The sequence below is a fragment of the Notamacropus eugenii genome, chromosome 2 (assembly GCF_028372415.1).
Source record: "Notamacropus eugenii isolate mMacEug1 chromosome 2, mMacEug1.pri_v2, whole genome shotgun sequence".
NCBI classification, from domain to species: domain Eukaryota; kingdom Metazoa; phylum Chordata; class Mammalia; order Diprotodontia; family Macropodidae; genus Notamacropus; species Notamacropus eugenii.
The window spans coordinates 348,230,419-348,255,218 of record NC_092873.1 but is presented as its reverse complement, the minus strand read 5'-3'; the positions used below and the strand labels follow the sequence as shown (position 1 = coordinate 348,255,218).

The 24,800-nt window shown below is 39.1% G+C and overlaps 1 protein-coding gene across 1 annotated transcript in view; it reads right to left on the bottom strand.

Moving 5' to 3' along the window:
• Positions 1-21,263: 21,263 nt before the first annotated feature.
• The window catches only part of LOC140528260 (uncharacterized), a 75,900-nt gene continuing 72,363 nt past the window's right edge, over positions 21,264-24,800 (bottom strand). The window contains exon 14 of the mRNA XM_072645947.1: positions 21,264-21,382. Coding sequence (XP_072502048.1) covers positions 21,361-21,382 — 22 coding nt within the window. The 3' untranslated portion in view covers positions 21,264-21,360. The remainder of the gene's footprint in view (positions 21,383-24,800) is intronic.

Sequence of the window (24,800 nt, the reverse complement as noted above, 5' to 3'; positions counted from 1 at the left end):
TTGCTTAATTAGGAGAGTTTCCTTCTCATGGCAAAATGTACTTAAGACAGATGTTTTCTGTACTAGGTAGTCAGAGTCACCTCTGACTCCATAGTGCTATGTAACTGTTTTCTTTATGGGGAATTGATCAATTAATTAATTAAATCATAAAATGTATGCATTCAGCCTGTTGCCTTCTTTAACCAAGTTTTCAGGTCAACAATGTCTACAAATATTAAGATATGGAAAACGTCCCATTATTCAAGATAGTGTCTTAGGTTAAAGGTCTCTTAAGGAATGTTAAGTCAGCCCTGGCTGGCTTTTGTTGACATGGGAAGAGGCATTCTCTGAGTTTGCTTCAGAGATGATAATGTTTAATATAAAATTTTGGAATAGTCTCTTTGTTCTCTCTGAAGCAAACTCAGAGAGTGCCTCTTCCTATGTCAGCAAAAGCCAGCCAAGGCTGACTCTACATTCCTTAAGGAGACCTTTAACCTAAGACACTATCTTGAATAATGGGACGTTTTCCATATCTTAATATTTGTAGACCTACACTATGTTATGGCATGTTAATGGTAAAGAAAACACAGACATCTTAGGTCGTAATTTCTATTGAACTTTGTTTACCCTTTCCTATGTCAGTTATCTGTTTAGGGCAGGAAGCCTGCCACTTACTAGTGGTGGGATTTCCTTACCACCTGGGACATATGTTTACCCAGCTTGGAATCTCAAGACTTGACTGACATTGCTTTGTTAATTGTCCTGTCTTACTGAATTTATGATTTGTTCAACTAGGAGAGTTCCTTTCTCACGGCAAAATGTATATAAGCCAGAAGATTTCTGCACTGGGTAGCCAGAACATTTCTGGCTCCATAATGCATTATGTTACCGTTGTCTTTAATAGGGAATTGATTAATTAATTAAATCATAAAATGTATGCATTTAGCCATGTTGCCTTTTCTTAACAAAGTTCTTGGTCAACAGAGAGAACAAAGAGATTATTCCAAAATTTTATATTAAACATTATCAGCATACATATACACACATATAGGTACTGTCGACCTGAAAGTTTGGTTAAGAAAAAGGCGACAGGCTAAATGCATACATTTTTATTATTCCCATTAAAGTAACAATTACTTGGATCCACATCCACGGAGCCAGGAAAACTCCTAGCTGCTCAGTACAGGAATGGTCAGGCTTAAATCTGTTTTGGGACAATCCAAGGTGGCCTGTGTCCTTCAGATTTCTGGTCTCCCTGATTGGTTAACTAGACCATTAGAAAGGAATATCTTAATTGCATAGGTTGTAAATACAATAAGATAACAGAGTTTGACAAAGTTTCAATTGAAATTATGACCCAGGATGTCTGTTTTCTTTACCATATTAATAGTATATTACTAGTATACTTATCATATAATAGTATTACTAGTATATTTACCATAACATAGTATATGTCCACAAAATATTAAGATATGTAAAATGTCCCATTATTCAAGAGAGTGTAAGGGTCTTGTATGGAATGCTAAGTCAGCCCTATCTGGCTTTGTTGACATAGGAAGAGGCATTCTCTGAGTTTGCTTCAGAGAACAAAGAGATTATTAGGTCCAGACTCTTCTTAATTCAAGATCTGGTCCTTATTAAAGTCTGAAATTTATGTTAAATATTATCAGTGCATACATACATACTTATATATATTTTAAACTAGGTAAAAGAGGTCATTCTTTGCCTCATTTCTTACCTACCCTTACTCACTGAATGGGTGTTGCTTCAGTCAAACTGAAGACCTGAGAAAGATCTTAGCTTAAAAAGGCCATGGTCTCCCACTGTATCCAGGCCCATCTCCAGTAGTCTTGACCTGTATTGTGCCATTGGATCCAGATGGCTCCAGAGGAGCTTTGCACAGATCTCTCTCACTTAAATCTAATTCACTTGCAAGTCATGGCATCACCTTCCTGATATCACAGTCCTCTTGGAGAACAAAAGGAAAAGAACCACAAATGTACCACTCAACCTGCCTAAGTGGCTTTTCTAAAGCACACAACTGGCTATATCAGTGTCCTACTCAATAAACTCAAGTGGTAACTTCTTTCCTCCACGATCAAATATAAACGCTTTGTTTGGCATTTTAAGCTTTTTACAACCTGGCCCGAAGGCTAACCAAACTGGCCACACACAGTGCCCTGTCTCCTTGCCTTTGTGCTGGCTTCCCCCACTGGGAAAGTACTCAGTCCTCCTCAGTGTCTCCAAGATCTCTGGTTTCCTTCAAGGCTCAGCTCCAGTACCACCTAGAGGAAGACTTACCTGACCCCCTCCAGGGACCAGTGCCTTTTCCCCAAATTATCTTTGTTTTTACATTTACGTAGTACTTTCTGCTCTTCTTTTTTTTAAGTAAATTTTTTTTTCTAAAATTATAAACTTGATAATCATTGACAAACATTTTGATGTACCCCAAAGAAGTTTATATGTTATGTCTATTTTGTTCGTCTATTTTGTGTCTATATGTATACATATATCCACACATATGTATACATGTGTGTACATATAAGCTACTGAAGCTTAAAAACTGGAGTAAGACATGTGATAGGGCAGCTAGGTGCCACAGTGGATAGAGGACTGGGCCTGAAGTTAGGAAGACTCATCTTCCTGAGTTCAAATCCAGCCTCAGATACTTACTAGCTGTGTGATCCTGGGCTTAGTCTTATTTGCCTCAGTTCTCTCAAATGTAAAATGAACTGGAGAAGAAAATGGCAAACCACTCCAGCATCTCTGCCAAGAAAACCCCAAACAGGATCATGAAGAGTTGGACATGACTGAAAAACAACTGAACAGTAACTACATATATACTTCCCCCTGCTGTGTGTGTGTGTGTGTGTGTGTACTCATGTATTGCTGTGTATACATGCATATGCACATGCACATATAAGGTATTAAAGCTTAAAAACTGCATTAAGTCTTGAGACAGTCTGCATGGATACATACTGTGTCTTTCTTGCCCAGATTGTAAAATCCTTTCAGGACAGGAATGGTTTCACTGTTTAATTTGTTATTGTTGTTTCAGTCATGTCTGACTCTTCATGACCCCATTTGGGATTTTCTTACCAAAGATACCTGGAGTGGTTGACCATTTCCTTCTCCAGCTCATTTTACAGATGAGGAAACTGAGGCAAACAGAGTTAAGTGACTTGTTCAGGGTCACACAGCTAGTAAGTTTCTAAGGCCAAATTTGAACTCAGAACATCGGCCTTCCTGATTCCTAGCCCAACGCTCTGGCACTGTGGCACCCCCTAGCTGCCCCCTGAGCCTCATAGTAGGTATTTAATAAATGTTTATTGGTTGACTATTTCCTCACCCATAAAATGATCTCTAAATTCTCTTCCAGTTGTAAATTTGATGATTTGATGATTTTTCTATCTCTGGTAGTTCTATTAATCAAAAACAGGGAATAAAGGTTATCCTTTAACACCTTTACTGACCTCCTGCTCTCCATCCTACTGCCTATTTCATCCTCTGTCTTGAAGTCTGGTCTATCTATGCCAGCCCTTCCCAGAGGTGGCTGCATTTGAGCAGATGTGGAAGCAGAGAAGGAGGGTAGATGGAGGACCTTGCCAATCATATTGTCAACGGGACCGAACCAGTCTCTAACCTGTGGATGGCCAGAGCCAAACAGAGCAGGTTAGAGACAGTAGAGTCAGGAATCAAACAGAAGTTTAATTTCAAAGGGAAGGAAACAGCTTGCAAGCAAAGACACATGTGCTGGAGCCCTGCCTGTAGTGGGGGGACCTGAGGCAGTATGGGGAGATCTCAATACATACACCAACGGCTGTGTAGTGAATGGTAGTCCTGGCAATGAGGGATAATGGAAACGATGAGACAAGTTTGATTCATAGCAGGGCTTCATGCCTGGAACATGGATACAGCAGGTGCTTGTCCAGGCTCAGAGAACACCTGGTGATGGTCAAAGCAATACAGCAATTGTATGATTTTGCCAGAGGCTGAGGTGATTCAGAGAGAGAGCTCAAAGGATTGTTGTTATGCCAAGTTCAGGTTACAGCTTACTTACTGGGCCTTAGCTTTGGAAATCATGATATCTCTTCATATCTTGACATTTCCTCCTTTGGCCAAAAGGGAGGGAGTTTAAAAGAACCCTTACCCTTCAGGTCAATAAAGGATAAGCAGGTGTAGGCCAAGATGCCACGACAGGCCAGTTGAGCCAGAACAAGATGCTGTCCAGGGGGTTAGTTCCTTGAGAATCAGAGAAGTATGTCCCAGGTATCGTTGCTAGTCATTGTTGGCTTGTGAGCAGAAAAGAGAGGGGGTCAAGAATGTAAAGGGAAAAAATAGCAACACATGCCTAAATCAGGGCCTGGGGGGAAGGAACTAGGACAGGATACTCAGCTCTCATTCAGAACCTTTGGACAGCTGTCTCATCTGGACACTTCTGGGTCTGTCCTAGACAAACTGTGAGGTACCTGGAGGGTTCTGCCATCCACTCAGGAGCAGGGGCCTTCTTCAGGGGATTCAGGAGTCCACATGCACAAGTTTGGCCGCTGTGGGAGTAGTCAGAAGGACCTGGTAGGGGCTCTTAGAGAAAATTCCTTCCATCAAACTTTGAATTTGAGTTTCTGGTCAGCATAACATAGGTCCATAATTAAGAGTTTCTAAAAAACACATAGAAATAATCAAGTTTCCCAGCTACACAGAGCCAGGTTCAAATAATGCAATAAAGTTTTTCTCACAATTCCCATAAGTCCATAATTCCATTAAGTCAGGTACATATCAAACCATTTACAGGTCTCATAATGGACTAGTTCTGAGAATTACATGACACCAAGGTAACCAAGAAAACTTAAACATAACTAAAATTAAGTTTCCTTGTATTCTAATGACCCATTCTCAATATCCATTTAACAAGCACATTTTGAGTCTCAGATGTCTTATGTACTTATCTGGTCCCTAGATACCTTTTCTTGGACAATATGTTTATTCTCAGGACAGCTCTAAAAGAGGTTCTGCTTCTTTGGTTCCAAATCTGGAGGTTCCTGGTGTGTGGGATAATCCCCTTAGTAAAATTAGAGTCTTGACCAAAGGAGTAAAAAGGAAAAGATCTACCACGGAAAATCTACCCCAGCAACAAGGAATAAATAAGTGTACAAGAGTAATTTTTAGAAAAAAGGGCGGGGGTAAGGGGGTGAGCAACATCTGTTCAAGGACTATCACATAACATGGAGTAATATCTAGGAAAGGAGATAAGGAGTGAGGAAAGGCAGTCTCTGTCAAGGACTATCTCATAGCACAAAAAGAATTTTAAGAAAAAGAAAAACCAGATTCTCTATTGTTCAGTTTCTCATTCCTGGGTGAGACAAATGGGGCTGACACAAGGGACACCTTAGAGATTTTCACTAAATGTACCTAGTCTGTTCCCTGAGGGGTCTTCACTAAATATCCCTATTCCACTTACTGGATAATTCTGACTTAATATAGTAAACTTTGTTCTCCAATTTTGAAACTTCAGAGAATTTCAGTTTATATACCACTTGCAGTTTTTATCCTTACCTAAATCCTGTACTTGATATAAGAATCTTTTAAAAATTTATGAGAGTCCAACTGCAAAATGAATTCTTCTATCTTTTAAAATTATCAGATAGATATAATTTCACATTCTTTACCATTATACATATCATTTATGTGTAATATCCAATTTTGAGGACTTAGCCAGAACTTATTCAAAGTCTGAATTTCCACGATAGATAAATTTGGAAGCCAATCATATATATACATCTTAGAGAAAACAATCTAATCCTGTCGCTTTCCTCAAAATTTACTATTCTATCTATTTAGAAAAGTTTTTACATCTTTGTCTTACTACCTTGTCTAATCATTTCATCCTTTGGAGGATATCATCCCTATATTATAATTTGGCCACAAATACAGGTTAGAATTGTAAGATGTTCATACTTGCATCCTATTATAGTAACTCAGAGGTGTTCCAGTATCAGTCTATTATTTTATAGATTTAGTTTGTACTTACAAAACTTCTTGATTATAGAAATTTGCTATAAAAGGAAAAAGAGGGGCATAGTTATAACAATGTCATATATCATAATGGGGAAAAAAACTCCCTTAGCTCTGTTTGATTCCAAGAATGAGTTATAGCTACAGCTAGTCATGTAGTCACAGGATGTTAAAAGCAAGGTTTAGGATTAACAAGGTGGGGAAATTTCTTTGTCAGAAAGGAAATAGCACAATGGAAAATGGAGTCAGGAGGATCCAACTACACCATCCATAAGTCATCCCCAAAACTTTTCCCAGGCACAGACATCCACCTTTAGCAATTCCAAGATTACAGCACATGCCATTTTCTGCTATTGGCTTCATGACAATTCAGAGAACTATCCCTGTAATCAAAATTCAAAACAATAGTAAATTACGGTCCCAAGAATTTTTACTTTAAATAGCAAAATTTCACTAACCACAACTTAGGGCTTGAATATCTTTTCTGATGTTTCTTTAACAGTTAACGCTTCATTTATCCTTCACTTATAAATTAACTATACATATTCTGGGGCTTCAGACATACAACAAATACTTGATAGTTGATTAATCATTAATATGTAGAAGCTACATCTTTAAACCACCCTATACACTTTCATAATATCCCAAAATTTCAGATGAAAATTTGCTATTACATTAAACTTATTATCTGTTTTTTTACAAAACATACCTCATTAAATATTTAACAATTTTTAATTATCGGTTTTTATCACACCCTTTTAAAAGCCTAATTCATGTGTAACGCCATACAGATTAAAAAGTTATTTTGTCTAACAGAGTTTTTGTTACAATGGTCTCTCAAATTTCACAGTATGAGAGAATTTAGAAATAAAATAATAACATAAACAATAAACTTCAGATGACATAATTGCATTTTCAAATTATCACATATAAAAAATTTTGATCTTAATACTTTTGACATTTTAAAACCACTTTAGAGTTATCAGGTATGGAAGAATTCAATTAAATGAATTAAATTTCAATTAAAGAAATAAGGTAGTACTTAAGCATATGCCTGTCACTGTGTTAAGCACTTTATAATCATTATATTATTTTGATCTCACAACAATCCTGAGAGGTGGGTACCATTATTATTTTTCTCTTTACAGATCAGGAAACTGGAGCAAATAGAAATAAGATAATTTGTCTAAGATTACACAGCGAACATATTTATGTAATTGGAACATAATTCAAATTTCCCTACATTTTTCTAGCAGTTTTTTTAACATCTGTATGTGGGAATCAGATCTAGGATGAGAGGCGTTAACAGGGAAAGGGTCTCTGACCTGAAGGAGTCATAGGAGTCTCTTTAGTTTAAGCAATCTTTTCTTTTTTCATGGTCAGAAATGTCAAGGAAGGGTTAACAAGAGATTGCAAACTGTTTATCTATCTTTTTCTTTACTCTGGGTTTACTTACAAACTAGCTGCCTTCCTTTGTTGCCCTAGAACAATGAAGCTATGAATCTAGTCATTTATTTTCAAAATTTTTGTAAAATCTCATCCTTATTTTTCCTTAAAACAAATTCTACAGAGTTGTACCCCAAAACTTACTAAGATATTTCAGAAGGGAGTGAGTTCCTGGAATTACCCCCAAGGTCCCAGGAGTTCTCCCCTGCAATCTTAAAATGACTAATCTTTAAATTCCTCAGTCTGTTAAGATATTTTAAGCAGTTCCACAAACTTTGATTATCTGATTTTATTTCTGTTAACTCCAAAATAATCAAAGCTGAAATGACAGAAAAAAAAATACCTTGCAGATTTTTTTGTTTTCTTTTTCCTTATAACCTAATCTCCTACAGAAAGCCTAAAGTGGGAGTTTGTCCTGCTTACTGGTACACTTGCTTCAACTGTGAAAGTTCATTAATCATTCCCAGTGTTCCAAACTCTCTGGCTACAGCTCTTAGAAGTTTTTCTTGCTGGCTGCATCTTAAATCTTTCAAGGTCATAGAATTTAGATCACAACACAAAAATGACACATTTCACATTTTTCAAAAACACAAACAAAATGATGACAGATACAAATAGACGCAGAGAGTTTTAACAAAGTGTGTTATTATAATTCTAATTTTATAGAGGCACAGTTACCAAGGTGTGCAGTTTAAAAATAGCAGAGGTACACAGAAAGGTCAATTAATAGAGGTGTGCACTTTTAGAAAAGATATCCTTACTAGAGTGATCCGAGATGAATCCAGTCACTGGAGGAGCCCTGGAGTTTTCCTCACAAAGAATGGTGAGCTCAACCAAGGCAGGAACTTGGAGGATTGGAGCAGGGACAAGGACAGAGGACTCATCAGACTTAGCGGGGGAAGGAGAAGAGAGGAGAGATAGGAGGTAGGTTCAGTCTCTGGAGAAAAAAAATCTCTAGTGGTACCTAGACCATTCCCACTAGTACTGAAGAGTCCAATGGTCCAGTTCCATGTCCAATCCCACTTCTGATACCACTTAATGTTAACTAGACCAAACCAACCTCTAACCTGTGGATGGCCAGAGTTAAACAGAGCAAGCTAGAGACAAGTCAGGAATCAAACAGAAGTTTAATTTCAAAGTGAAGAAAACATTTTGCAAGTCGCGACACATATGCCAGGATCCACCCCTAGTGGGAGGACCCAAGGCAGTGTGGGGAGACTTCGGTACTGTGCAGTGAGCAGTAGCCCTGACAATGAGGGATAACAGCAACAACGAGACAAATTTGATTCATAGCAGGGCTTCATGACTGGAACATGGATATAGCAGATGCTTGTCCAGGCTCAGAGAACACCTGGTGCTGGTCAAAGCAACAGAATAATTATGTGATTCTGCCAGAGAATGAGATCATCCACAGGGTGAGCCCAAAGAATTGTTATGCCAAGCTCAAGGTACAGCTTGCTTATTGGGCCTTAGCTCTGGAAAACTAGATGTCTCCTAATATTTTGACAATAAATAATAATATAATATTCATTCTTCCAATTAACTCTTCCAAGGGCATGTAAACATCAAAAAGCCACCAGGACTAGTCTTTGGTTCACAAGAGATGGCCAAATAACCAATCCTTTTATTAATTATCTACTAGCAATAATTAATAAAATAATTAATTACTTATGTAACTATGTCTCTCGACTGTCTCTTGAATTTTTTATGTGTCACACTACCTCTCTAAGGCCCGCTTTAGCTCTAATAATATTCTATGATTCTGTCTTAAAAGCTAAGGAGCTAGTCTGTGTGACTGTTGTTGTGAAACATTAAATTTAACAGCTAAAATAGGATATCTAAGGGAATTCTGAAAGTAGGGGTGGCTGCTATTTGACTGGAAATATGGAAGGCGACTTTGTTCGAAAGGGTATTAACAGCTCAATCATTTCAAAAGCTCTAACCTGAGTGCAAGGGTTGGATAATACCCCCTCCTTTGTGTCTGTTGATAAAAAACAATCCTGTTAGTTACTCTAGCCACTAGACCACCTAGCTGCCCTCCATATACCCCATATGTCCATATTAACATTATTAAGTAGAATGGAAGAAAAAACTTTATGGAAAACCTGGGAAAAAAGTTTAACTCCTATAGAAACTTCCTCTTTTTAAGGAACTAGCTCAAAATGAGAAGACTAAAAAATATCATCCATAAGTGAAATCAGCACCAACTGACCCAGTGAACATCACAGCTTTCCCCAGCCACACATAGCACTTCTTACTGAAGCTAGGAGTCTTGCAAATGCCCTTGGTCAAAGGGGAGAATGGATGAGAAAATGTAGCTGAGTCTGTGTGCTTTATTTCCAATACTAGAAGGAAAAAAACAAACAGAAATACAAGCCCTAATGATAACATAGTCCATAGATGAAAACCAGCTCATTTTTACTAGCAGAAACTTTTATCAGCCTTGTCTATGGTCCTTTTATCAGTGTCTCTGCAAAAGGGAAGACAGGGTCTCAGGAGAACAGTGCCTAGATTCTATTTATAAAACCCACAAATGATTGCTTTTTGGACTATAATTCCTAAAGCATCCTGGAACTAATATGGCTGGTACTAGACCAGTAATTTGACTGAGGGGGTGAAGACAACCAGAAGGACTAATATTGTTACTTCCATGTGGTTGTTCATTTTCAAGAACCAATGACATTATAGGGTGATGTCTTGATTTGCTCATGAACCGGATTTAAGTGAGATAAATTTGCAAAAGTGGTCAGCTTTTCTCTTCCTAAGTCATCAAATCCAGTGGCAAGATTTTGTCAGGATGACTGGCAATGGCCTGAGATGCAGTGCATGATTTGGATGTCTTCTATGTCTGACTACGCTCTAGGTGCTCAACAGCACCTGCTCAAGTCACCTTCATGGTCTGTTAGAAAAGTTAGTTTACATCAACTTATTCCGCCTGGGAAATTTATTACATTCTTTGGTTAGAAATTCCCTTAAAACCCCAATGGGTCTGAGACCTGTCAGTTTCCCTCAACCTGATTTAGCTTGTCTGCCCAGATGGTTTACTGGGGTGTGGGTGCTACAAATGCTACAGCTTCTCAGAGCCACAGGTGAGAGAGTTGGGTAGCAGGTGGATACCAAAGGTGGATGAGCAGTCCTGAAGAGAGTTCAACAACCCTCACACCAGAGGTGCTAGTCCTCCTTGAACACCTCATTGGTTGTTCAGTTGTTTCTGAGTCTTTGTGACCCCATTTGGGGTTTTCTTGGCAGAGAAACTAGAGTGGTTTGCCATTTCCTTCTCCAGCTCATTTTACAGATGAGGAAACTGAGGCCAAAGAGTTAAGTGAGTTGCCCAGGATCCCACAGCTAGTGTCTGAGCCCAGCTTTGAACTTAGGTTTTCCTGACTCTAGTCACTAGACCACCTAGCTGCCCTCCATACACCCCATATTTCCATATGAATATTATTAAGTAGAGTGGAAGAAAAAACTGTACCCTTATGTTTTGTTCTGTCAGAGACGGTTTATTAATACAGAATATTTTGTACTTTGAGAGAGGTTCAAGCAAATAGGAAGTTTCGTTTTGCTAATTGGATTTCTCTGACTCAGGGTTAGCTTCTTTTGATTTGCTTAAAGAGAACAACAGTTTTGTCTATGTCAGCCCCTTGAGTTGGGGGTCAGAGTGGACAGTCGCTTCAGACACCAACCATTCCCTCTCTAATTACTTCCCTTTCTGGTCTGGTGTGAAAAAAAAAAGTGATACTGCTCAAATGAATCAAAAGACAGTCTCACTCTTAGTTTGGTCACCACAAGAAGGAAACTCACTCTAATCAGCTTAGTTTTAAAGCCTCAGGGTCCTTCCCAGACCTTGAGTCTTCTATTTTAAATAGTCTTTCTGGAGCAGCAGTGGCTAAAGTGCCAACCTGCAGTCAGGAAGACTCGTCGTCCTGAGTGTAAATCCTGCCTCAGACACTTACTAGCTGTGTGAACCTGGGCAAGTCACCTACCACTTTTTGCCTCAGTTTTCTCGTTTGTAAAATGAAGATAGCTATAACACATACTTCCTAGAGTTGTTACGAGCATCAGATGAGTTCTGTAAAGTGCTTCCCAGCACTTTTTAATCGTTGTTGTTATTCATTTGTTTTCAGTCCTGTCTGACTCTTCATGATCCCATTTGGGGTTTTCTTTAAAGCTATTATATATTAAATGCTAGTTCATGTATACTGACTAACCTCTGACCCATCTACTAGGTGGGTGACCAAACTATAATTAATTATATAATTACTAAGTCTACTACATGTTGTAAAAGAGTATAGAAAGCAGGAGGAGTTTCCAAGTATAAATAGATACCGTATATACTTGATGCTAGCAATTATTTTATATTTATAATATAATTATACGTAATTATATTATAATATTGGTACATGGCCAGTCTATCTCATCTTAAAGAAGGAAACTAAGGCCCAGGGAACTAAACCAATCAGTAGGTGCTTCTTTCTTGCCCCTAGAATTACTGTGAGGAAAGCACTACATAAACATGAATCCCTATTATTATTCCATTTTAGGCAACCATGCAGAAATAGAAGAAATTGTCTCCAGGAACTGTTAGCTTTTAGAGAACAACTTCCCTTGCCTCAGATTGCCGTCTTTAGTGTCACAAATGCGTGCCCGTGGTCACAAGGTCGTCAGATGAGAGTGGGGACAGTTCAGTATCACTATTGTGAAACTATTCAGAGCACATTCATTTTCATTTAACCAACACTCTTTGAGCACCTACTGTAGGCACCGACAAAATTGCTTGGAATTCCAAGATTAATGAGAAAAGGTCTTCTACTTCCATAGTATGTTAGGCTTCAGGAAGAAGGAAATGTAGACAAAAACGCATAGAATGACTAATGAATTCATGAGTGCAGTCCTGACACCCAAAGAGATTTATCAACACCCCCCACACCCACAGTGTCTATCCTTATGGATCTGCTCATGATCAACACATTCAAAAGTGCCTGGTAATCTGCTTCTCTTAGGCTGATTCATTTTTATTTTCACTAAACATACAAATTTCAACAAATACAGAACAGAAAAGAGGATTGTAAATGAAAGTGCGAACTTGGGTTTTTAAAGTATGTACCAAATTTGACACAATATAAAAAAAACAGTCCTGCTTACATGTGTCCCCTTCTGAACTTTTACCTGCTTTATATACCTGCGAATGTTTCATCGACACTCTTTTCTTTACACAATGATCCCTACTCACCAATCCCCCTCCCCAATCCTCCTCTTTTCCGCTATCCCCATAGAAGCCCTCCTTGGCAAAAAATTGTATAGTCAAGTGAAAAAACAACACATTGGTCATGTCTGAAAATATTTGCCTTGTTACATACTCCTAGTCCAAGAGATGGGAAGCAGGCTTCATCATCTCATATAGTGTAATAGTGTCCTATTATAGTCAAGGACCATAGTTTGTTGATTGGTACATTTGTAAAAGGCTCTTGTTCCCTTTGTCTATCTTATTTTAGAGTCCAGTATACTAGGGTCACTCAACATGGGTCTATAATCTGAATATAACTGACTTTTTGGGTTGTGATTTCATGTGTGGCTTCATTTCCTAGAACGCAACCAAGATTGGTGCCCAAGGGTGGTGGGGAGGCAGAAGCTTATATCTCCTTTTCCTGTGAGTGAACATTCCATTGTTGATTGTATGCTATCAATAAACGCTATAGTTAAATTAGGAATGGGTGTGGTTGTATTTCTGTTCCTTAAGATCCAGACACAGAGTAGTACAGGGAAGATAAAACATGCTCAGAGATAAAATAAGTCTTGCAAAACTGGGTAGTTAGTGCCATAAAAGAGATACTTACAAATTGCCCCAGGAGTCAGGGTGAGAAAAGTCTTCCATCTAGGGAGATCAAGGAAAGCTCCATGTAGAGGGAAGGTGGTGTTTGAGTTGGACCCTGAATCACAGAAACGATGTTGAAAGGCCGAAATGAGGAAAGGGGGCATTGTAGGCAAAGGAGTAGAATTAGCAAAGGCACGGTGGTAGGAAAGCCCAGGTTGGTTTTGGGACCAGCAAGTATTTCCACTTAGGCTGGAATATGTGTGAGGGGCAATAGGAGGTAAAGCTGAAAAGGTAAATTATGGCCAGATTGTGGAAGGTCTTAAATGTCAGGTTAAGGATTTTGGCCTTTATTTAGTAAGTAAAGAAATATCTTAGAGACACAACCCAAACCTGATAGTTTTCTTCCATCTGTAACAGGACCTAAGTTCATCTTTGCTAGAGTGGTAGCTCACCCAGTCTTAACTACTGCCAAGCCCTCCCTAGCCCCTGGAGTGCTCCCCGCCTCCATCTGTATTTCCCACCCCCCAGGTCCGCAGGTCTTTTGGTCTGGGTAAGAGTTAAAGTCTTTCCTCCCTTAATTGAACTGAGACAGACTGAAAGTTGACAATGAAGGCAAAAATGACAAAAGTAGGCGTAAAGCTTAGAAACAATCACATTTTAAGTCATTGAGTTGTTAGCTCCTTTCTTGCACTCTCATGATATCTGCTAGAGAGAAGGTTAAACTGTCTCTCAGACAGTATTTACTATGTGCCAGGCACAAACTATGTTAAGGACTTTATAATTATTATTTCACTTGACCCTCATAACAACTCTGGGAGATAAATGTTATTATTATCCCCATTTTATACATGAGGAAACTGAGGTAAACCAAGGTTAAGTGACTTGCCCAGGATCACAATTAGTAAATATCTGAGTCTGGATTTGAACCCATGTCTTCCTGACTCCAAGCCTGGCACTCTAGCCACTGTTCTACCCAGCTTCCTTAGCATGGGTACCACCAAGATCATGTCCAGATGTGACATGACTTCCAGATGAGTGCTCATTTCAGCTCCCACTGGAATGGAGTCTAAAGGTCACCCCCAAAGTCAGCTCTTGCTCCTCAGGACATTGATGCTGGTTCTATAACCTAGAATCTACAATGCTGGGATGTGGGAACATTCTTCTGACACCTTTCAAACTTACAAAGTTGGAGACTCCACTCCTTTCACTTAAATAAGAAAAAGGATGAATGCAGAGGCCAAGAAGTGAGGCCCATTTCAGAGGGTTAGTTGGTATTAGAGGAAAGAAGACTCCACTGACAGCGTGGTTGTCTCACCAGATGCTATAAGTGAAGGAGTTACACCATTAGAAATAGAGCACTTGGAAGGACTGAGGCTAGAGAAAGAGGGTGGACATTGGCTAGGTAATCGCAGAGCCTCCCTTCACCATGTGGTTAACAGAGGTGAACACAGGCTGAAGCACCCTCTGGTGATCGGGGACAGAGACTGCATTTGTTAGGAAAGCCTTGCCCATGAGCACTGAGTAAGCTCTGATCCATGTATTAGATCAGTGATCAAATTACATATGACACAAACACTTCTCCCCAAGCTGGTTAATTAATTAATTACTAATCCTACTACATTTTTGTCATGTGCAGAAAGCAGGGGGAGTATCTAAATGTAGATGGATATAGCTAAAGCAGTGCTACCACATGTACACATCACATTTATCTCTCCCATCTTATCTGTCACCCAGCAGGTGAAAGATCTCTTGTCATACTTTCTATCAAAAAATGAAGTGAGTACGTGAGTATATCCAACAGGGGACTCTACTGAAGAATGTATTTCCTTAAAGATAGTTTGAATGAAAGGTTTTTCTATCTTTGACATGTTCATCCTTTGCTTGAACCTCACCACCAGAATTCCCTTATGTATAACAACCAAGTTATATATAACTTGTGCAAGACCCAACTGATGATCTGGTTCCCAAACAACTCAATTTTATATGAAAAATATCGCTTTGTGAGACAGGGGTTGGGGTGGGGTGAGGTGGAGTCAGGATGGCAGAAGGACAGCAGTTTTGCCTTACCTCCTTCAGATCCTTCCCAGCAATTACTGATAAGAAGCACCAGATATCAGAAAGCCAAGAAAAAGTATTGCTTTGAAGTCAGTCCTACCCCATTCCTTTGCATAAGTGGGAGATGTTCATAAGTGTTGTACACTGCACATATTTTCAGACTTTTTCCAATAAATACATCTATTTTACTAATTTTTTCTTCTTTTTTTTGTCTAAAAGTACTATTTGTTATATGGGATGCTCTGTGGGGTTGGAGGAATTGGAAGAGGGACCCTGGGACAAACTCTGATGGTACGAAAACAAAATGCATTATTAAACACTTACTTTTAAAAAAAAAAATATTGTTCTGGCTTATCTCAGTCAGGCTTTTACACAGATCAAACTCATATTGCTGGGAACTTCCCATAGTGCTGGCTCATTCTATACTGGTGTTATTGGGACCTTCTGTTGCTTTAATAACATCTTTTTTGTTCCTATGATACCAGGTTCCAGGACTGGACATTTGCATAAGACTATCCTCACTGGTGATTAGTCAACATCGTGAACCTCTATGAAGAGTAGAGGTGGCAAGAGCTCAGGGGTGGAGAGATCCTTTTGCTTCAGAATTCTAGCTTCAAGAGAGAACCTGGGCAATTCTAGGTTTTCTTCCAGGATAGGCCCCTGGAGGGAGAGAAAAAAATTGGGGAAGAAGCTGACGTGGAGAGGAGACAATATCTCTTACCCCCGCAATGGGAGAGCTTATTTAATTTGTGTTGTCTGGTAAATTTTAATCTATATAACTTCTCTGATTTCCATTTACTACTAGCTTGGATAAAAGGGTTTATTTGCTATTCAATATTTGTAATGGTCTTTGTGTAAATAGCATTTGGTAGGGAGTCAAGTCTTCAGATATAGCTTGGGATACTCATTAAGACACTGGAATCAGAAAAAAATCGCTTGAACCTACAAGTCATTTTCCTTAGACTAACAATATTTGGGGTTTTTTTTGTGGGGGTGGCAGCTAGATATAGTTCTAGCCCAGTATCACTTTCCTGAGGAGAGCAGAATGGCCCAGGCTCAGAATCCTGATCTCCTATTCCTTTCCAGGCAAGAAACAAAATAAATGAGAGAAGGCAAAATTTGAAAGATATCCCTATAAGCGGCATTAAGGCAAACCTTTGTGAACACATATATCACCTATGCAAGCAAGACAGACAGTCTCCGCTATATTGCCATGTTGTGACCCATGATCCTGAATTTAGCTCTCTCATGGTTTACAGTGAGGTCAAAAAAAAGAGTCTTGACAGCTGCCCAAGGCAGCCATAGAACCTAGTTTTTAGGGGAAACAAACTATACCTATAAATACACAAATTAATAAAAGGTGACTTGTGTTTACTTCCCCTAGTCATATGGAATGGTTCTTGGGTCTGGTCTAGGCACTCAGCCCTTCCATGTCAATTGACTTAATTGTCCTTTGGCCACAACCAAACTTCGTAGAAAAAAGGTAATCAATCCAGGTTGATGAGTTTTACTGATCTGATATAGGGGGAAGTACCTCGCAGTTGTCAATGATGTATATCACACAATCTGATCAACTCTCCAAGACTCACAGAAGGCATGTTTCCATGTTGCTTCAAAACTGTGTCTGGATGCCCCAAGGCTCCCCCACTTCTCCGGCTTACTGAGCTCTGATTAGATTCTTGTTAAAGATTACTGTGCAGGACCATAACCACATTGAGATGAGGTGGGGCATCACTCCTATTAAGGAACACCTGGCACCTGGTAGGAAAATTGCCCTGAAAGGGTTAACAAAGAACATTTGTGGAAGGAACACTGATAATGACAGCTCAAGAAGAAACAATGCCTCTTACATAAATTGTTGAGGTGAGACAGAGATTGTTCTGAAAAGCTGAGAGACAACTGACCTTCAGATAAACGTACCAAAGAGATGCTGCTTGGAAGCAAAACACTGAGAGAGGTCAGGATGGCTGCTGTGTACTGTACGATACATCTCATTGCTTATGTATTACTTGTTTCAGATTTTTGAAGATTATAATTGGGAAAGTATAAATAAAACAACTGTTTGGGGACCATGGGAAGATTACATAAGGACTGCTAAGGACATATCTAACAGAAAACTGAATCTTTTCAGTTTCATATCATGTTAGACATTTGTCACTGTTTGCAAGGAGTCACTAAAGGACAGAGGAAAGGTAAGAGATGACCAGATGAAGGGAAAAGAAGAGGTAACTGAGCTCAGGAAGAATCAAGGAAAGAAGGCATAAGAAGCAAGATCTGCTTACCGAAAAAAGAAAACAGTGGCTGACAGGAACTGATCAGAGTTAAGAGATAGAATTTGCTGCTGTTAGTCTGGGAATCTCACTATTTGAAGAGTTGATTAGGAGAAGGCTGCATGACTCAAAGGCTATCTACAGATTGAGAAGGAAACACTTCTCAGAGCCTCTGAAGAGTTTGGTAGGACTCCATATTAAGGGAATTGCTTGTCATTGAAAGGGAATAAAACTTCTTCAGCACCCTGCCAATGGTAGCTGTGTGCTAAGAGACTTTGCCTGTACTTTAATGTCCAATGGTAACTGTCTAATAGAAGGGGATCAGAGTGAGAAGTGGTTTTGCCCAGCTCTTCTCTATAGAGACCCAAGAAAACAAGGTCTGCTGTCCAGAGTTGTGAATTGCCCTGGGCACATGGGTTTCCCTACTTGTGTGCCTACCTATTGGACTTCTTATGTGTGTGACCATTTTCTTTGGCAGACACTATGGGCATTGGTAGGAGAATGTGACATAGGATAATGTATATACTACTATATTTTGATTATTGATGATCTTTCTTTCTGTTGGACATCTGTTATGATTATTTTTCTCTTGCTTTATTATTTAGCAAATGTTTTATGTTTAAGAGTCAACAGTAGTCAGGGTAGCTGTGTGTAAATAGGAAACATGCTACTGGGGGCTAAAGAGTCTGTGTCCCCACCTTACCAAGGTTATCCTATAGACCCCAAGGATTTAGTAGTAACCAAGAGACCATGACTGCCATCCCTCTGGAAAAATCTTTTGACTGCCAGCATGAGGGCAGGTTAAGGCGAGTGAGCCAGACTCTAACTTTGATAGATTATATTGCCTTTAAGAATTGCCCAATGCCACTCCTAGGCTATCCTGTAGGGGTTAGTGCAGTTATGAGGAGTTTGGCAGTGCTCTGGTTTAAGGGAAGTGGTTATCACTGAGAGAACATACAACTTTTTCAGTACTCTGCTAAGGGTAACTGTATGATAAAGCCTCTCTCTGCTTTGATGGTCCTAGGGAAATGGAGAAAAGAATTTGCCCAGCAGGAGAGCTGTGAGTACCAGATGGGGAGCAGATAGAGAAGCTAGCAGCAGACAGGTGGTACAAATTATTCTGTAAGGAGACCCAGGATATCAAGGTCTAATGTCTAGGGTTGTAAGTTGCCCCAAGCACGAGTTTCCTTACTTAATGTTCCTCACTGCTAGATTTCTTTAAGTGTGCCCACTTTCCCCCATGGACACTGAACATGGGTTAGAGAGTGTGATGCAGTTTTATGGATGGACTGTTATTTCTGGTTTTTCTATTGAGTAAATATCATAATTATTCTTGCTCTTACCTTATACTGTATAATGTGGATAATTATTATTCATTTTGCTTTTTATTGAGCATATGTTATTCTTGTTTTTAAGCCTGATCATTTAATAAAATTTCTATGTTTGAGTCGATGGTGTTGTGACTGGTTTTGTATAAATGGGAAACATGCTCCTGGGGACTCAGAAGCTATAGTGGTGAATAGTGAGGCAGATTGCTGCCCCTGCCTCCAACACACACACATACACCAGGGTTATCACTAAGATTCTAAGAGAACACTTGAGTAGTACCAAAAATGTAGTTGGGGTCATAACTGACTGATTCCCTGCAATCTGGGAAAATCCTCTAGGCTATTGTGTAAGTGCAGGTTAGGGTGAATGAATCTGTCCAGAGAGAAAGAGAGAGAGAGAGAGAGAGAGAGGAAGAGAGAGAGAGAGAGAGAGCGAGAGAGAGAGAGAGAGAGAGAGAGAGAGAGAGAGAGAGTGTGTGTGTGTGTGTGTGTGTGTGTGTGTGTGTGTGTGTGTTGGCAGGGATGGGGGTGGGGTGAGGAGCGGGGGGACCATGTCACATTGGATATCATTCATTGGTTACATTGGGATCTCATTCTCAGAAACAGACCAAGGTATTTGTATACTATAGACAAACTTCCTCCTACCCCCTGCTCCCTACTCCTTAACAGTAAAAACATAAATTTATCACTTAAAAGAATAATTAATTTCATTATACAGGTCTGGCAAGCAGCAAGAACAAAGAAACAAACATTGTAGTTATGGATCCCCATGGGTACAATTGTGGATTTAAGAAAGATGGCAATACAGTTCTTCTTTCTTTAGGGGTTAATTACATCATCCAAATTAAGGTGTTTGGCAGGCTCCAGTCAGTGGATACATGGCCAGCACTCCCTTTACTTTATTAAATGGACAATGAAATTCTACTCCCTTTAGTATCTTGTGTTCACTATATATGCTATAAATAATGCTGCTTTTTTTCCTCCAACCTCCCCGCCCAAATCTATTGTTCACTCTTCACTGCCTCCAAAATAAAAAAAAAGGAATTAAAGAAAAGAAAAACAAAAACTTTGTAACAAATATGCATAGTTGAGCAAAGCCTTTCTGCATTAGCCATGACTGAAAATATATATCTTATTCTGCACCTTGATTCCATTACCTCTCTTTCAGTAGGTAGGTAGAATACTTCATCAATGGTCTTTTGGAATCATGGGAAATCATTACATTGAACAGAGTTCTTAAGTCTTTCAAAATTTTCTTTGTTTTTACTGTCTAATGGTTCTTAACCTGGGGTCAGTGAATTTTTAAAAAATATTTTGATAATTGCCTCAATATAATTCATTTGTAATCCTTATATTTTATTTTACGCATTTAAAAATATTATTCTGAGAAAGGGTCCGTAGGCATCATCAGGTTGCCAAAGGAGGTTCATGACACAAAAAAGGTCAAGAACCTCTGATCTAAACCTAATTTCTGCTTTCCAGTTGAGTCCTTATCCCAGTAGTTGGGTTCTGCAGGCTCATTAAGCAATATGCTACTATGTTCATAAGCTCGTACATGGCATATATGGACTGACTTTTTAACTAATACCAAATAGTTGCTTATGATTTCTGCTTTGTAATGTCATTTGAAATCTGCTGTTGCCGATTTTTAAAAAATTTTTTTCTTTAAGATTTGTGAACTTCTTTGTTTCTCCATGAATTTTTAAAAAATTATAGTTCCCGTGTCTTGGTAGATAGATCCCCAAATAGTTATTTTGAATTGAATTTCTCCATTTCTTCCTGGTAGGTACTTTAATAATATATAAAGTATGTTTTGGGTATGTATATTTTATATTCTATTGATTTGCTGATACTTTTTTTACTGTACTTTTAAAATTTATTTTTAAATAAATTTTAAAATTATTTTTCCATTTCTTAGTTATATATATATCATATATATATGTATATATATATGATATATATATATCATAGTTATCCCAAATTGGAGCACACTTAGGGTTAGAATCCGGCTGTGGGGTTGCTCCCATGCTTTTTAGCAAGGTGTTTTCAGCCCTGTTGACAAATGCTTTCAATGAGGATGAACACGGCATTAAGATCATCTACCATACTGATGGTAAGTTCTTCAATTTGAAAAAGTTACAAGCCAAGACCAAAGTGGAGGGAGTGTTGGTGCATGATTTTCCATTTGCAGATGATTGTGCACTCAATGCAGCCTCTGAAGCTAGGATGCAACAAAGTATGAATCAATTCTCTGCTGCCTGTGCTAATTTTGACCTAATAATTAACACCAAAAAAACACAGGCGCTCCATCAGCCACCACCACACCATCCATATGTGGAACCATCAGTTACAACAAATGGAGAAGGTTTGAATGTTGTGGATAAGTTCACTTACCTTGGTAGTGTACTTTCCAGGGATGTACACATTGACAATGAGGTTGATATATGCATTGTCAGAGCTAGCTCAGTGTTTGGGAGGCTCTGAAGAAAGATTTGAGAGAGAAGAGGTATTAGACTGACTACTAAACTGAAGGTCTACAGAGCCATTGTGCTGACCTCATTGTTATATGCTTGTGAAACATGGACAGTCTACCAGTACCATGCCAGGAAATTGAATCGCTTCCACTTGAACTGTCTTAGGAAGATTCTGAGGATCACCTGGCATGATAAGGTACCAGCCACTGAAGTCCTTGCTCGAGCTGAACTGCCAAGTATTCAAACTATGCTCCAGAGAGTGCAACTCTGATGGGCTGGCCACTTTGTCCAAATGCAAAATGTACACTTGCCAAAAAGACTATTTTATGGAGATTTTGCAAGTCATTTAACCCCACTTGCCTCATCCTGGGTCATCTCCAGTCATTCTGATGAATTTCTGGCCACTGGATTCAGATGGCTCTGGAGGAAAAGTGAGGCTGGTGACCTGCACAGCCCTTCCTCACTCAAAACAAAGTCAAGTGCAAGTCATGTCACTATTTCTCTGATGACATGGTCTTCTTCGGCAACGAAGGATGAACACACACCCAGTCCCTGCAGGAGCTAGTGACTTTCATTCTAAGATTACCTTCCATATATATTCTATACCTTGTACCTCTTTATATACATACTATCTCTCCATTAGAATGTAAACTCCTTGAGTTTAATTGCTTTTTCTTTGCATTCCTCAGCACTTAGCATGTCTGCCATACAGTACTTAATACTTGATTAAATAAAGTGATAGTACTTGCATGCTCTGACTCCATCAGATCACATTTGTAGTATTGTGTTCAGTTATGGTCACCACAATTTAATGACTTTTGTAGGGAAGGAGATCATTCAAAGGATAGTAATGAGCCCTGAGTTCATGTCATATGGGGACCCAGTAAAGGACAGGTAGCCTGGAGAAGACTCAGAATGGACAGGATAACGTTTTCAAGGGCTATCATTAAAACTTGTTCTGTTTGGCCTCAGAGGTCAAAATCAGGAGCAATCAACAGAAGTTGCAAAAAAAAAAAAGGCAAATGTAGGCTTGCTAGAAAAGAAATTCCTAGGAGAGTTTAGAAATGGAATGGTTTCTCCCTAATTGGTGTTTTTCAAGCAGATTCTAAGAGTTATATCATACTTTTAGGTATCTTATAATGGGGATTCCTTTTGAGTGTGGGTAGGATTAGATGGTTACTGAAGTCCTGACTTTAAAATTCTATGTTTCTTCCCTTTGAGCCAGCAATACTACTACTAGGTCTGTATCCCAAAGAGACCAAAGGAAAAAGAAAAGGACCTACATATATAAAAAGATTTATAGCATTTCTTTTTGTGGTGGCAAAGAATTAGAAACTAAAGGGATGCCTATCCATTGGGGAATGGCTGAACAAGTTATGGTATATGATTGTGAAGGAATACTACTATACTATAAGAAATGATGAGCAAGATGCTCTCAGAAAAACTTGGAAGACTTATATGAACTGATGCAAAGCGAAATGAGCAGAACCATGAGAACACTGTATACAGTAAGAACAATGTTTTATGACAATCCACTGTGAATGATTCAGCAATAAAATGATTCAAAACAATTTCAAAAGATTTATGATGAAAAATTCTATTCATCTCCAGAGAAAGGACTAATGATATATGAATTCAGATTGAAGGATACTTTTGAAATTTTGTTGGGTTTTTTTTTTTTGGTCGGTGTTTTCTTTTGCAACATGGTTAATATGGGAATGTTTTGCATGACTGCACATGTATAATCTCTATCAAATTGCTTGCCTTCTCAAGGAGCAGTGAGAAGGAAGGAGAAAGAGAATTTGGAGCTCAAAATTCTAAAAAAAAGAATGTTAATTTTTTATATATAATTGAGGAAAACTAAAATAAAAATTAAATGAAAAAATTCTATGCTCCTGTGACTGAATCTGCTCTCAAACTGTTTGTCTCCTTTGCAGGATCATCAGCCATGTACTACTACCTATTTAGAGATGTATCCCTGGCTTGTTTTGGACCCTCTTCTTTCCTTCCCTATACTCTGTGATCTCATTCTTTCCCATGGATTCAACTATTATTTCTATGTGGATAACTTCCAGATCTCCATAGCGGACTCTCATTTCTCTGCTGAGCTCTAGGCACTTATCACCTGCTCAACATCTCTGCCTGGATGTCCCATAGGCTTATCAAACTCAACTTAGTCCAGGCCAATATTACCTTTCCCTCAAAATCTCCCCTTTTTATTGATAGCACCACCATCCTTCCAGTCACCCATGTTATATCTCCAGAGTCATCCTCAGTTCCTCTCTCTCCCTCATCCACTATATCCAATCACTTGTTCAATCTCATTCATTCTACCCCCACATCTCTAGTATCCCCTCTCTCCATTTACATATCCACTACCCCAATTAAGGCTTCTATGACGTCTTGCTTGGACTATTTATTACAATTGCCTCCTAATGGTTCTCCTGGCTGTCTTTCCTCCTTCTAATCCATGTTCCACACTGCTGCCAAAGTGATCTTCCTAAAATACAGGTCTGAGCATGTCACGTCCCTGCCCGAATAGCAGTAGTGGATCCCTCTTGCCTCTATAACAAATCAATGCAGTATGATCTATGATCATATATTTAAAGCTAGATTTAACTCTTCTGTTTGGCATTTAGAATCTTTTGCAATCTGACTTCAGCCTCACTTCCATATATATTCTTCTCCTTCATATAAATGTGTGGTCTTACCATACTGATCTGTTTCTCACTTAGATCACTTCATCCTTTGTCCTTACAGGCCTACAACTCCTACAATCTCTAGCTTTCTTCAAGGCTTAGACTCAGCAACACCTTATGCCAAAGGTCCTTCCTGATCTTTCCAGCTGTTTGTGCCTCTCCTCCCCCAAATTACCTGATCTTTATTTTGCTCTTTTGTTTTTACTTATGAAGCAGGTGCCTTTCTCTCCTCCTCTTCCCCCAACTTGTGAGCCACCATTTTAGTGGACATGAGGACACTTTGAACCTTAACCACTGGCAACAGATGACTCATTTTTTGAGAGTTTCTTGATGGGCTGCCAAGCTGAGACAGCTAATGAGGATGGATGCCATCCCTGGTAGAAGATGTGGAGGCTTCCCACTTGGTGGTCCTTTCTTGGCTATAGCCTTCTAAATGATAGAATGTGAGCGGTAATGGTGGCAGGGGCTGTTGCTCCCTGTGTGGAATGGGGATTCAACTAGCTGGACTCATAAGGGGGTCTTTGCTGTCTTTGTCTCTTTTTTGTGTGTTTCTCTCCTTCAGCATCAACCATGTGATTATGGAAAAGCTTGAAGAGATGGCAACAATGGCAGCTGTTTCCCTGACTCCTGAGCAGCAGTGGAGAGAGAATATCTAATTAGTTGTCAGAGTGGGCTGATGTCAAGAGAATAGTCAGAATTAGACAGAGGTCATTGGAAGACTCAAG